The 15,078-nt window shown below is 33.4% G+C and overlaps 1 protein-coding gene across 2 annotated transcripts in view; it reads right to left on the minus strand.

Moving 5' to 3' along the window:
* Window positions 1-675: 675 nt before the first annotated feature.
* Window positions 676-15,078, minus strand: part of HOOK1 (hook microtubule tethering protein 1) — a 61,302-nt gene continuing 46,899 nt past the window's right edge. For both annotated transcript variants that reach the window (XM_004025882.5, XM_004025883.5), the window contains exons 16-22: window positions 14,150-14,243; window positions 12,366-12,400; window positions 11,785-11,867; window positions 11,052-11,152; window positions 8,680-8,781; window positions 5,920-5,988; window positions 676-4,234 (exon numbers count right to left, since the gene is read on the minus strand). In XM_004025882.5, the coding sequence (XP_004025931.3) occupies window positions 4,064-4,234; window positions 5,920-5,988; window positions 8,680-8,781; window positions 11,052-11,152; window positions 11,785-11,867; window positions 12,366-12,400; window positions 14,150-14,243 (655 nt within the window). In that variant the 3' untranslated portion in view covers window positions 676-4,063. The remainder of the gene's footprint in view (window positions 4,235-5,919; window positions 5,989-8,679; window positions 8,782-11,051; window positions 11,153-11,784; window positions 11,868-12,365; window positions 12,401-14,149; window positions 14,244-15,078) is intronic.

Below are 15,078 nucleotides of genomic sequence, written 5' to 3' on the forward strand. Positions count from 1 at the left end.
GTTTTGGTTTTCTCTTTTTTTCCTGGATAATAATGTAACAAGCTAAAATATGGGATTCCATCACTAAAGTTAAGAGGGGTAGAATGGATATTCAGGGATAAATAGCAGTCTCTAAAATTATATTACCCAGGAATGTCTTGTTTTTTTTGAGACAGAGTCTTACTCTATCACCCAGGCTGGAGTGCAGTGGCACAGTCTCAGCTCACTGCAACCTCTGCCTCCCGGTTCAGGCGATTCTTGTGCCTCAGCCTCCCAAGTAGCTGGGACTACAGGCGCCTGCCACTGCACCTGGCTAATTTTTGTATTTTTAGTAGAGACGGGGTTTTGCCGTGTTGGCAAGGCTGTTCTCGAACTCCTGACCTCAAGTGACCTGCCTGCCTCGGCCTCCCAAAGTGCTGGAATTACAGGCATAGCCACCACGCCCGGCCCCAGAAATGTTTTGATTCCATGTTAATGCAAGATGTCTACGTTCCAGAGGTGAAAATGGAGACATAAAAAGACATATTCCCAAATCATTTAATATATCTTTTCATTCCCCAAAAAATTAAAAGGAAAAACAAAATTAGAAGAATGCAATTACTTTTTCTTTACAAACCTACATATTTTCAGTCCTCTATTTAATGCAGCAAATAAACATGCATTTATGCCCACCAAAAACCCATCAAAGTCAACAGACAGAAGCATAAAGTTTATTTACTTAAATCATTTCACAACTATTATATTGATAATGGACAATCATTTATTTAAAATAATATCCTAAATACTTACAAAAATAAATCAAATATTGGTTTAATTTTTCAAGTGTCAAAGTCTTTGCCATAGAAAATAGAAAGGACCTTTTATAAGCTAAACATTGCATTTGTGCTACATCATTTAATAACTCCACACTCTTTTATGGTTTGTGCTTTACAAATTTCCAAACTACTTCTTCACAATGTACAGGTGCACAATAAGAATGTATGCATACATTCATATACACACATTTTTACATAGGAATGTTTCTCATTAAATACACATTTAGTGAACTTAACACAGACACTACTGTGGCCTAAAAGCCATCCCCAAGCCCCAGGGTCAGATGTGCCCTGGAAAGAAATAGGTATAGATGTGGAAACATTATCTAACATTCAAATTAGCACTCTAATTATCAGAAATGATGACATAATGAGGAATACTCACTTTAATATTTCTAAAAAAGATGTCATTAATCTATACTAAATCATTTGACAGCCTTATTCATTGAAAAAATAAACTTCAAATTTTCCTCAATATGTAAGTTAATCTCAACATAGACATCACTGCCATACGTACACACCCTTAACCTTAAAAAGAAAAGGAATTTTAATCTTAGAGCAAGTGCTTAACATTGAAGATCATTTGCAAATTGGTCTGTGGTTTTACTTTATAATCACTAGGACATTTAATTCCTTATCAAATAGACAAATGCTGAATATCTCTTCATTGGTATATGTACTCAAGCCTCCCTTATAACACAGATGTGTATAAATCATGGTTCAAGATGAAATGTTTATAATGCTTTACCACCCACAGGGTGTCAACTCACTACATTAACCAGATGTGGAAAAGAATCTCACTTCTGATCAGTTCCTGAATTTCTGTATGATTAATCACAATAATACAGAACTTTAAATTACATTAGTCTTATATAAATACTTACATATCAAACGTTTTGAATCCTACTTATCAACTAGAAAAGTGATAAATCAGAAATTTCCTTTTTCTCTATTAAGAAAAATGAATCTAGCCTTATGTCCTTATTCAGAAATTGCATGATTTAGAAATTCCAGGTATAATGATCTGATCTGTGAAAACACTAATTTATTAAAGTTAATGTTTTACAATAAATTCCTTTAAAACGGAGTTTGAAGGGCTTGTAAAATCTCAATCATAAGCAAGTAGAAACACCAAAGGGGCAGATGTCTTCACTGACTAAAATATGTCAAAATGCCATAATATTTAGAAAATGTTAAATACCATGCTAAAATATTTTCAAAGGCTTATTTTATTTTACCAGAAGTCACAGGCAAGCAGACACTATAAGAATATATGAAAATGAAACTCAACAATATAACTGTATCAAAATCTAAGAGGTAGTCAACAGAAGTAACCCTGATAGAACAAAATATCCTGACAGGTGCTCCCTAATCTCGGAGATGCAAATGCAGTATGAAATTCTTGTATTTTCAGTAAAAAGTTACCAGGCAAGAATCTAAAAACCAGGTATCTAAAAAATAATAATACTGTAAATGGAACAATACTCACACTGTATTTGCAAAGAAAGTCTATGAATAAAATTTAGACCACAGCTCTACGGCATGCAAGCCAAATCTGGCCTACCGCCTGTCTTTGTAAATAAAGTTTTACTGAAATACAGCTATGCCCATTTTGTTTATATATTGTGTATGGCTGCTTTAACTCTATAATGGCAGAGTTGAGTACTTGCAACAAAGATCATGTAGGCCACAAAGCCTAAGACATTTACTAAAGCATTTACTCTTTGTCCATTCACAGAAAGTTTGCTGACCCCTGGTCTAAACACACTGCTGATAGGTATGTATGTTGAACAGCATTGAAATGATTAACTATGGTTGTCACAGCATAAGGTATTCAACTGTATGGAATGTAAGATGCTAATTATGTCACAATTCAGTTCCTTTTTATATCTGAAATAGTCCTAACATTTTTCTTCTTTTTGTGGTCTAACATCTAATATCAAATAGTATTTCCAAGTTACTATAAAAAGATTATGGTGCTATCCAATAGAACTTTCTGCAATGATGGAAATATTCTATAGCTGCCCTGTCCAATATGGTACCCACTAGCCACATGTAGCTATTGAGCATCTGAAATGTGGCTGGTGCAACCAAGAGACTGAGTTTATAATTAATTAAATTTAAATTGTCATATATGGCTCATGGCTATGATATACGACAGCACATATTTAACACAACTAAAATTCAAAAGTGCTAACTTTTAAAAATGACCCCAAAAGTTCAAAAGTAACACCTTTGAAAACAAGAGCTTTGGGCAGAAACGAACTGAATACCACAAACTGAGCCCAAGATAAACTCCTTAATAAGTAAACAAAATCAAACTGATCCCACCTTGTTTCATCACTGCAACATCCCTTTTCAATGAAGCAAAATTATTATATGATACAATTTTTCAGCAGAAGCTAAATACAATTTTATGCTTAAAAGCAATAACTGAAATCTTCATTAATTACCTTAAAAAGTATATAGACATTTCACAAAAAGTGTATATATATATATATATTTTGCTTGCTTTCCATCAGAAAGTCACCTATTACAAATGTCAGTTTATTTCTTATGCTTAACATTTTAAACATGATGTCCAGAAGCCCTTATTTGCCATAGGTACAAATTAGAACTATGAGATTAGATTTTCAGAATATGCAAAATTTCCAATTAGTCAATTTTATTACTCCAAAGTCATTCCAATTGTCAGATCTTCCAAATGTTGTATCTTCCATGACATGACAAGGTAGAGGTACACATTCAATGGAAGAATTAGGGGACAGAAGTAAAGCCTTGTATATATTAAGTCAAAGAAATCACCCTTGCATAGTTCTCCATGTCCCTGCCTCAAGACTGTTTTCATATAAATCAACAAAAAACAAAAAAAGATTAAACAAATCCAGTTAATGTTCTAAGATTAAGTATTACTGAATAGCTATTGAAAATTAATTAAGTTACTAATACAACTGAAAACATTTAACTAAAATATACAAGGCCAATTTGAAATTATAATACTCTCAAAAGACAAATGTTTGTTTGAAATGTGTGTATAACTGCATCTTCAATTATTCAAATGTGCTCCCTCAGAGAGATGGCTAATTCTATAATTTGTTTTTAAAGTCAACTGGCAAGATTAATTTGATGCATGTTGATTTTAAAATACCTGATATCCCACATCATAAACTCTTTTTCAATCTGGTAGTTAGTTGAAAGGTACAAAATATTTTAAGGACACTTCTATTTTATGTGGTTTTTTTTGTTTTTGTTTTTGTTTTTTTTGCAGTTTAATCAGATGTTGTAGCAGGGACTTTAACAGAGAGATTTCTTCTGGTGTTGGTGATGTGCCGTTGCTGTGCTAAGAAAGACCGCGCAGGAGTGCATGCACCAGTGTCACTGCAGGCACCACCACCGCTCACAAGTCTAGATTCCATCCCCAGTTTCTGGAATGCTAGACTCTGAAAAAAAAATACATATATTTTTTATTTAACATGACTAAACAGAGTTTGCCAAGTGCTTCTCACATAAAGACACTTAATCCTTAAAACCAACCTATAAAGCTAAGGCTTTCCTCATTTTTATAGAAAATAAGGGTTCAGAAGCTGATTAATCTATGAAATGGTAATGCTAGTAAGAAGGCACAAAATCCATTTTCTCTATTTAATCCACTAAATTTAAAATTATTTAAAACAGTAACTTAAAAGAATGGCCTGGAATTAGACTTAATTGTAACAAATTTTTGTGTTTGGGCCATCACTGTACCACCTATGAGCAGACATGTCACAATAGAATGGCTTAGATCAAAGGTTCTTGAAGGGTGGTCCCCGGATTAACAAGATTAGCATCCCTGGGAATTTGTTAAAAATACAAATTTAGGGGCCTTACCCAGACCTACTGAATCAGAAGTTCTGCCAGTGCGTCTAGCAATTTGTGTTTTAACAAGTCTTCTGAGGCAAGTTAATGTTTAAGAACCACCAGTATAGATTAAATTTACTATAGTCTATCTCAATATTGATACCTGATAAATTACCATATTTTGGCTGTTGAGTTTCTTATAAGGGAAGTCATTACTCTCCCACTAGACCACATAACACAATTTTACTGAACTTAGCATCACTAGTAACTAGTACAGTACATGGATATTAGATGCTCAACAAATATAGGCTGAAAAAAATGAATCAATCATGGACTACCTGGCTACAATATCTTCACTGATTTATGTATCAAGAGGTCATGGAAGAACAAATAAATAATACACAGTCACTGATCTCAACTAGGATGACTGACTCATGAGAGAAAGTTCTGAGAATACCTCACACATAATTTCCTTCAGGGCCCTTTAAGCAATATTTTACCCAACAGAAGAAAGGAAAGAGCTCAGATGAAAAGCATGGTGTCATGAAAGCATGAGCCATGTTTCAGGAAGAATAACTAGTGCTTTCTGGTGGAGCACAGCATTCACACATGGGAAGTTTATAAAGTGATATGCCTTTGTATAAATAAGAGATAAAAGTAGATAATAGCCTATTCTGGCTGACTAGAATAATGCAAAAGAACCATATACATCATGAAATGCTACTCTTGAAAATATCCTACTGATACTACCAATGACAAAATAAAACACATTTCAAACTATGCTATTTTCTCCTTGGTAGGACAAAGAGACAAATAGGAAGAGTAACCCCTGGATAAAAAAAATAAAGTAATAAATACAGTAAAGGACACACTGAGGCTTTAGAGGATGTTAAAATAAATACTGAGTAACTAGAAGCATTTAATTTTGCATTACACAGATCTTCATATTTCTTCAGAAACCTTTTATGGGCAAAAATTGAATTTTCCAGCTCAAATAAGGCAATTTTAAAAAGGTTTATGAATTATTACACCTGTGCTTCATACGTATCAGCTAAAGGCTGATGAGTCACAATATCAAGTTAGTGGATTAGAATCAACATTAAAGGAGAATATGACAAAATATCTGAGTGCAATACACAGGGTAACTTTTGTTTCAGTCATATACATAAACATGCTATGTCTTGGTTTATGGTATAAAATAAAATATATTTTCTTATGTTGTACTTGGTCAAAAAAAAGTTTGCTTAAACACCATTCTCATCCAATCATTTGCTGAACTTCAGCTCACCTTATTATACCAGGCAGAAACAATGAGTTTTTCTTCATAATCACGGAATTTTGCTACTTTGCATTCACTCTGGAAAAAAGATATGAGAACAATTAAAATCCCAGAAATTACCCCAAATTACTAAAGATAGAATAATTTCTTCACTATGTTCATTATTGAGAGAATCTAAAGATTGCACTTGTGAGGCACACAATGTAGTCAAATGTAAACTGAATCAAGCACAAATGCATGCCCAACACCTTTAGGAAAGAATAAGGTTTGTGACTAATAAACCTTTATTTCAAGAAATTTACAGGTAGAAGAGAATGATTTAAACATACGTATACACAACTAGTGATTTTAAGGCTACTGCCCACCATATCTAGAGAAAAAAGTAACAAGTGGCTTAGGTAAACGAAACAGAGCTGCACCTGTGGAGGGGTCAAACCTAAGGAGAAAGAGGACATAGTCAAAAATACCTGGAAAAATCTTTTTAAGTTGCCTATAAAGTTTAATACAAGTTTTTCTCTCTTAATTGTTGGTGGCCTGTGTACTAGATTCCATAGCCATATTTATGTGCCATCACAGAGACTGACATACTTTTCTTGAGTACCAGATATAGTTTGGTTTATATAAGTACTATTATCTTGATACATAGGATGTTCATGATACAAAAAGTATATATGAACCAAGCCCAAAAGAGAGGTGATGCCCTTCTTCAGACTCACATTCACTCCAGGCACAGAATTCCCAAGAGGGATGGCAGATAGAACAGCCTCTGCTATTTACATTACATTTCTCCTTTTTACTTTTTGCAGTGTGTGTCTAGATGAATACACACAAATTAAATGCCCATGTGCTGTGACTTAACCTAAGCTTTTCCTCAGAGTCTTATAGTTACAGGGACTATTTTCGCATCATATCTGTTGGGGATGTACATTTCAAACATCAACGATGGTGTATATTTTCACTGACTTTCACTGGGACGTAAACAGAGTAACTTAGATGTCAGCGATTATCCAATCCCAGTCTCACCATTTTATAGATGAGAAGATGGCGAGCCAGAGAGGAGAAGTAACTATTTAAAGACAAGAAGTTACTAATAATGCTGCAACCCTGGCCTCTGATTTATGTAATATTTAATGTTAGGGGTACAGAGATAAAAGATAGGCTTTGCCCTCAAGACACGTCCACATGTACCAAAAAGAAAACCAATGCTGTTGTGGAATAAATTCATGAGTTTGAAGTACATGGACTCAGTGTGGAGAGTGAGACAGTATTAAACTTCCCCTAAGGAATACAGGGAAAGTTTAATAAAGAGATATTTGACTTAGAATTTCAAGAATAGCATTTCTTCAGACAGATCTCCCTACCCAGTGCTTTTGAGAACACACAACATAGCCTGGACAAGCATTGATAGCAAGGGCGTATCGGGTTGGTGTCGTACTATGGATGTAGGAAGAATGGTGTTGTACTATGGATGTAGGGAGGAGGGGGTGTTAAAGTCTTTAAGTCTTTAAATAAAAATATTTCTACCACAGTTCATACCTACTTGCTCAAATACCAAGAAAAAGGCACATAAATAGAGTGCATTTCTTTGAAATATAACATTCCTAGATGATTTAAAAAGAAACTGAATACAGCTAGGTGCGGTGGCTTATGTCTGTAATCCCAGCATTTTGGAAGGCTGAGGAGAGCGGATCACTTGAGGTGAGGAGTTCCAGACCAGCCTGGCCAACGTGGCAAAACCCTATCTCTACAAAAAATACAAAAATTAGCTGGGCGTGGTGGCATGCACCTGTAATCCCAGCTACTAGGGAGGCTGAGGCAAGAGAATTGCTTGAACCTGGGAGGCGGAGGTTGCAGTGAGCCGAGATTACGCCACTGCACCCCAGCCTGGGCGACAGAGCAAGACTCCATATCAAAAGAAAAAAAAAAAAGAAACTGAGTACCATTTATGAGAATTTCAAGGCCAGTATGTAGAATTCAATATGGCTCTGCAATTATGCATATGTTATTAAAAGGAAGTATATATTTACTTCAAGAATAGCATCAAATCTCACTACAGTATTAAATACAGTAGCTTTGTAAAACACTTTGCAAAGGAAACCAGAACGTGCTCAATTATAAATCTAAGAATACAGAATTCCATAGTGACATACTTACCTAAGGCTCATAAAAATAATATAACCACTAACACAAAAATATATTTAAAATGTAAAGACTCAGCTAATTAATGAGAGCCTGCCATTACTAATATAATTTTGCATGATTAATAACTAAGAATTCCACTTTAGTTCAGGAGTTCACTGGAATTCTGTGAGTACTTCCTTCTCCCAGAAATTCCACTATTAATAAGTTTGTTTAGGTTCAGGTGAGAAACGGCTGAAGACAAGAAAAATGTGATTGACTGAATCAACAGAGTATCTTTTTTAAACGGTAAAGGTCAGGTTTATATCCCCCAGATGAAATCATATTTGCATAATTTTAAAAGAAACATTATAGCAGGTCTCTATTAGAAAGTCAGGGATAGCCATATAATGCCTGTTATTGACAAGAAGAGCTACAACTACAACGCTTCATATAAACAGGGTATATGAGCTACACACAGAGCATCTATTGGGCGGCCAGTGAGATGCTTTGTAATAAACACACTGGGTGCTAAAACATGACATTTTTAACTTATTGCAAAACTTGATCATTAATGACAAATATATGACAGCAGTTAATTACCAGGATTCTACAAAATAATTAAGAGATGAGTAAATATAAAAGTTTTACCTCCAGAATCTCAATTCTTCTCTCTTTCTCTGCCAACTGCTTTCTTAGTAGCATTATTTCAGCTGATGCTGGATTTAACTTGGGATCCAAAGTTTTTATTACCTGTTTAAAGAAAAAAATACTATGTTCACTTTATATTTTAAAGTATTAAAACATATAGAACATATCTTACAAAAACTGTGTAAGTAAGGTGGAAAATAATCCACAAAGTCATCCAAGAGCTAACTGTAGCTTGTTTTACAATCCTAATTGGGATAACAAAAATAACTCATTCTATATACAAGAAACAGTACAAAAATTCAGTACAAAAATATAAATGTCCCCATTCCAAAAACAAATTTCCCTTCTCCAAGGCTCAGTACATGGAAATAGTTATTTAGCCTTTTCAATACTCAAACTTTAGGCATTAAAGTCTTGAAATAATCCTTTCTATATTTATTTGACTTGAGAATTTTTAAAAAAATCAAAATGAATTCAATAACTCTAAGGAAACATTGATTTTATAAAGTAAGAACAACACACAGAAGAAATTCTTAGCAATAATCTTTTTTACTATTATTATCCAGTCAAGTGTAATTCAATATATAAGATCAATATAATAAATGCTGGTGATTTTATTTGCAAAAGGTAGGGTGCTGAATCGCATTTATGTTATTACTAAAAGTTGAGATATGTTTGACCAGAATGTAGTAAAGAGATTCAGCTAAACTATGGAGATAGCAATCTGTTAGAAAACCAATTCAGAAATGTCAAGAATATATTTCAAGCAAAAACCATAAATTTCAAACAGGGACATCTGCATGATGTAATTATAAAACTATTAAAAATATTTAAAATTATTTAATGAGTTAGGAAAATTTCATCTACATTTATAGAGGAAAAAGAAGAAGACTGGATGGTAAAATACCAAAATACTATTGTGGCTCCTTCATTCATCCAAAAATCATTTATTGAGTGACAACTGTGTGGTAGATACTGGCAGATGAGGATTCAGCAATTTATGGGAGACATGGTGCCTGCCCTCATGGAATGCACACCATAAAAGCAGAATACATTGAATAATTTATATCAATTTAATTACAAAGAGCAAATCATAGTTTATTATCTCTAAGTGATAAATGGTTGTGATTTGTATATTTTCTGAATTTTCTACAAGGACATGTTATTACTTTAGCCAGTATCTTAACCATTATTTAAACCTCTTGCCCCAAATAAGGTAATGGGAAAAAAAATCATATTTATGAAAGCAAGCAACTGTCTTTTAAATGATATTAATCAATGGTGGCAAAAATGTGGTATTCATTGTCATGGTTTTGTTCAATTAGTTATAGTCCTCTTAAAATGTCATTTAGAAATACATATCAAGCATCTTATGGTCTTATCCTATGACCCAATACTTCCATTTCTAGGAAATAAGGTTAAGATAATAAACCAAAATAAAGAGAAAGCTTTCTGTATAATTATGTTGACTATAGTCTTATTTATAGGAGCAAAAAAGGAAAAGGAAATGAATACAGATTATTTCCAATAGTAGGATAATGCTTAAGTAAACTCTGTTATATCCCACACAACTAAGTATTATGTAGGCATTATTTTACTTTTGCAAAGTCTGTTCCATAAATGTAGTGTGGTCACATGCCTGCGCTCCAAAGTGGGAGTGAAAGTGATTTATGCTGTTTTCAGGCCTCGCCCATTACATATCTCCTATGCAATCTAGGCTGTCTTTCTTCATTTGACCTAGTTGGACAAGGTCAAGTGAACCTGGGATCCCTATGCTGAAGAAGGCAGAGCCTCTGTCAGCTTAGGACTCTGAATGACTACATGGAGAAGTGCCCCTTCCCCATTTATGATTGGACTCAATGTGACTATGAAGTAAACCTCTACCTTTTTAAACCTTGAGTGTGATGAACATTTGAAAAGCGTTTAACTATCTAATCTCAAACTAAATGCTACAACAATTTCAAATACATTTAAAAAGCTAAAGTTTTACAAAAGATAAAATATCCATTTTGCTGTTTCTAGAAAAATTGTATTCTTAGAGAATTTGCAAAGATTCTAGCAAATAAGAATTCTGGGCTTATTTTGCCAAGAACTAAAGATTCCATACATTATAGCCATCACTCTCTCTGACATCACAACAGTCTGTCTAAACAGTCCCTATTAGCTATGGCCTATTTTATCTGACACTGATGAGTGAGACTAAGAGTATGAGAACTGATTGGGAAATACTACGGAAACCTGACAGGTAAGGCAATACAGTTAAGAGAGAAGTGATTAGATACAGATACAAGAATGGCAGAAAAATCTGGTGAAATGAGCCTTGCTAAAACACAGGCCACAAAGTCTTGACCTCCGAAAGATAAGTCACTCACATTTCTGGCTTTCTCCAAGTACATTTTATATCTTTCCTCCATTGCTTTCATATCTTCATCTTTCTTCTGAAGAGCAGCTTCAAGTTCATTGATCTTTTGTACTATTAGTAAAAATAAAATGAAACATAATCAGTTATTAATATTTACTACCTATTAAAATACTTCATCCTCACACAAAATTATATTTATAATATTTATTTTCTAAAGACTGATAAGATAACTTAAAAGAAAAGCCTGTTATTTATTCTTTGTAGTGAATTCTTATCTAAAAGTTTTGAAATACAACCAACACATTCTCAATCATTTATTATTTGACCCTTAAAAATATCTACAATCTGCTTTATTTAGTTCTTTTTCTCCTTTCTATCAAGTATAAATAGCAAATATACCTTACAGTAAGCACAACCACAAGAAAAATAAAGCATTTCTACACAATGTTTTAAAGTTTATATCAATCTGATTTGAAATCATTTTTACCCACATTTCCAGATTAATCTTATTTTTTAATGTTTGATACTCCCATATATCCACCAATTCATTTTATTAGATTTTTTGCTTTAATAATATATCATTTATTAATGACTTCAGCACTAAAAATTATCATAGTCCTTATTTACAATATATGTATCTACACATTGTGCAAAAACTTACACATAGACCTTGCATCCTTCAATAAAAAAGGGTAAGTCCTTAGATATACTGTTGTCTGATCCAAGTTTTCACAGATACCTACCATTTTGATTTATATCTGGCTGAAGATCTTCAATGAGTTCTTGTTTCTTCTGTAATTCTTCATGAACCTCTGTGAGTTTTTCCCTAAGTGGTAGAAAAAGCATGGAGACTGGTCTCTGCCATATAACATTTGTGGACCTTGGGCAAGTTGCTTTCTGACCCTTGGTTCCTCATCTGTGAAATGGGAATACTATCTGCCTGACTGCAGGGGTTGTCATGAGGATGTAAACAGTCAGGCAACATGGCAGGTGCCAAAAAGGTTAAATTGTTTCCCTTGCCACCCTTGCTTCCTAAGAAAGTAAAATATTTTATAGGTTTAACATCCCATATAATCTAGTTGTGATAGTTAATCTGTTTTTTTTAAACTTTTCAAATGATATTAACAACGGAAAGATGTAGGAGTTTGGGATGGGGGTAGTAGGGAGGCTGAATCTTTAGCATGCTTTTCACTTTTGCAGCAGGTGTATCAATTAGCATCAGGATATTTGCTTTTCTAGACAAAATCCGAAAAGGAGATTAACTTTAGAGGCTTTTACAACCCCTCCCTTCTCATATTTGAAAAGAAATATCAGTTTTACTTACATATGAGCTTCCAACTTCTGCTTTAATTTGCTGGACTATAAAATTTAAAAAAAAATGCTGTAAGATGACTATCTTGACAAAGGTCAATTTTCCAGACATCGAAATCTCTTTACCTCCTTTTGAAGGTGTACCAGGCAAAATTATAAATATTTTTAAAATTTGTATTTCCAATAACACACTTTAAGAAGCATAAACTTTTTAGGTTCTTTTTTTACTTCAAAAAGGAAAGGAAAAATAGAAAATGAAATATAAAAAGGTACAAAAACAGAAAGAAAAATGCCTCATGTTTCTGAATGTAATAAAAATTAAATCTGAACTTGAAAAACACCAAATGCAAGCTGAATGTGATATACTGAGGAGTATCAAACATTAAAATATTTTAAAAATCATTTATTCAGAATAAAAATTTTAAGATTTTGGGCCTCTTATGAGGAACAAACTTAAAGATCTAAAATAATTATCTTTATAATAAAATTTTATTATAGTTGTAAATACTTTAATAACACCAAAATGAAGCAACTGAATATTGTTAAAAAGCAAAATTTTAAACATACAATTTCCTCTTTTAAAAAACAGTACTTTAAATTGCAATAGTCGTTCTGCATCTATTGTATAGGTGAAGTATTTAAAATATATACTCTGAAATACAAGTTGGATACCAATATATTAAAATAATAAAGACATTTATCTTTAAAACACTGCCAGCCAAAATGTGCTCCCCGCAAAATACCTCATTTTAAAAGTATTCTCTAGTATGGCTTAAAATAATATTTGTATTAGAGAAGTTACAATACCGTATATATGCACATATGAGATGCCGCCATGCATGAGACGATTTCTATTTTCCAAGCCCCCAGGGAAAAAAAAAGAAAATAATATAAAGCACATAAAAGACAGAAAGAAAATGCAACTCTTTCAATTTTCCTTTTCATCGCTTTACTCTGCAAAGTTTCCTCCCCCATCAACACAGGTATAATCACCTAGCATTTTATCTAATCTCAATCAATCAAGATATCCCTAACACATATCTAGTCCTTTTTTCTTGTTATTTTTAATTAAGTACAACAACCCCTCAATCATTACTTCTTTTTCTCTTCACATAAAAAGATCAAACTATAGAAAAGTTGCTAGGTATAGTCAGATTTTGGCTAAGTTTGATCTCTTTTAAATCCTCTTATCTCTGCTCTCACAATAGCTGCTGTCAAAATCCATCAGAAAACGGTAAGGCCATGAATCATTAAGGAAGGAGAAAGAAATGAGTGATGCCTCCAAGGCTGCATTAAAGTTTCTGTCCTTCAGAGACGGGTATAATCCATTTTTGGCATGCTCTTTAGGTAGAAATCATTTTCCCATTCTCTCTTTTCCTATTAGAAGGTTTCCTCAATTCTGACTGCTAATTACTCTCATTTGGATTTTTCTCAGGCCAGCCCTGTTGGAATTCCAGCAGAACTATGAAGGCCTCAATTGTAGTATGCTCTCAATCAAGAATCATCATGAACTTTGGTATAGCTGCTAAATGATGTTGAATGATGATTAAGAATCATCACAAACTTTGGTATAGCTGTTGAAGCAGGACAGACAGAAATCACCTTCCAATGTAGATGATCAACTGACAGGCTCCAAGTTGGCAAAATCACTGCATCTATTATGCAGATATATACGGTATTTAAGGGTATTCTCAATGATAAGGGCTGTACTTTCCAATACAAGATTAATTTGGGCATCATGATCTATTAAAGAAAAGCCATACACAGCAGAATTATTATAATTTCTAAGTTACTTACACTTTCGCCTTCAGACTTGGAACCTTGTTCCTGTAAAGATTTCTGGAGGTCCTCAATCTGCTGCTGCAATTCTCTAATACGCTCTTTGCTCAGCCTATTGTAAGATGGGTCATAAGCATTTACTTGTATTGAAAGTCAAAGCAGTTAAGGATCTACAAAGGTACATTCAGTTAGCAATTTAAGTAAAAAATATTTTTATAGCAATGACAAATGTGGAATAATTATCTGTGCCTAGGTACAATATGAAGTAGGGCAGGCTACTTCTAAGAAAATACTTTTTAAAAGAAAACTTTTTTCCTGAAAGTATATATGCCTACATTTAAAATTTTAAGGAACTTAAATGTCGGTGGCAAAAACATTTCTACACTGTACTCACTGGTAGAAAAATCAGAAAACCAGCTCAATTTTTCTACAGTTGTATTTTTAATGAATGAAAACTAGATTTCCATCTTCTGTTTCAGATTTCACAGCGTATTGGAAGAGGAAGGTCACCATTTTCCAATCATTTCCACAAGTTTTTTTAAATTTAAATTAAAGGGACTGCCACTAGCAACTAACTCAGATTCTAACGTGGCAAAATCTCATTCTTTAAAACTGTGCTTAAGAGTTACTTCCACTGGAAGTTACTAGCAAGAGTTAGTATCTCCCTCTCCCTCTATGTGTATCCACACATACACACTCACCTGCCTGCTATAATATTCCACTGTTGCAGTTATCACATAATATAGCAATTATCTATTTACATGTCTGCTTTCCTATGTTAATTCCTTAAAAGCTTAAATGATTTCCCCAGTGCTAACAACTTGTATTGAACTGAATAAGATAGTAATATGTAATGGTCTCTTCAGAAAAGTGTTAACAACTGGTATTGAACTGAGTAAGATGATAATATTTAATGGTCTCTTCAGAAACGTGCTAACAACTGGTAT

Source organism: Gorilla gorilla, chromosome 1, assembly GCF_029281585.2.
Source record: "Gorilla gorilla gorilla isolate KB3781 chromosome 1, NHGRI_mGorGor1-v2.1_pri, whole genome shotgun sequence".
Lineage (NCBI taxonomy): Eukaryota > Metazoa > Chordata > Mammalia > Primates > Hominidae > Gorilla > Gorilla gorilla.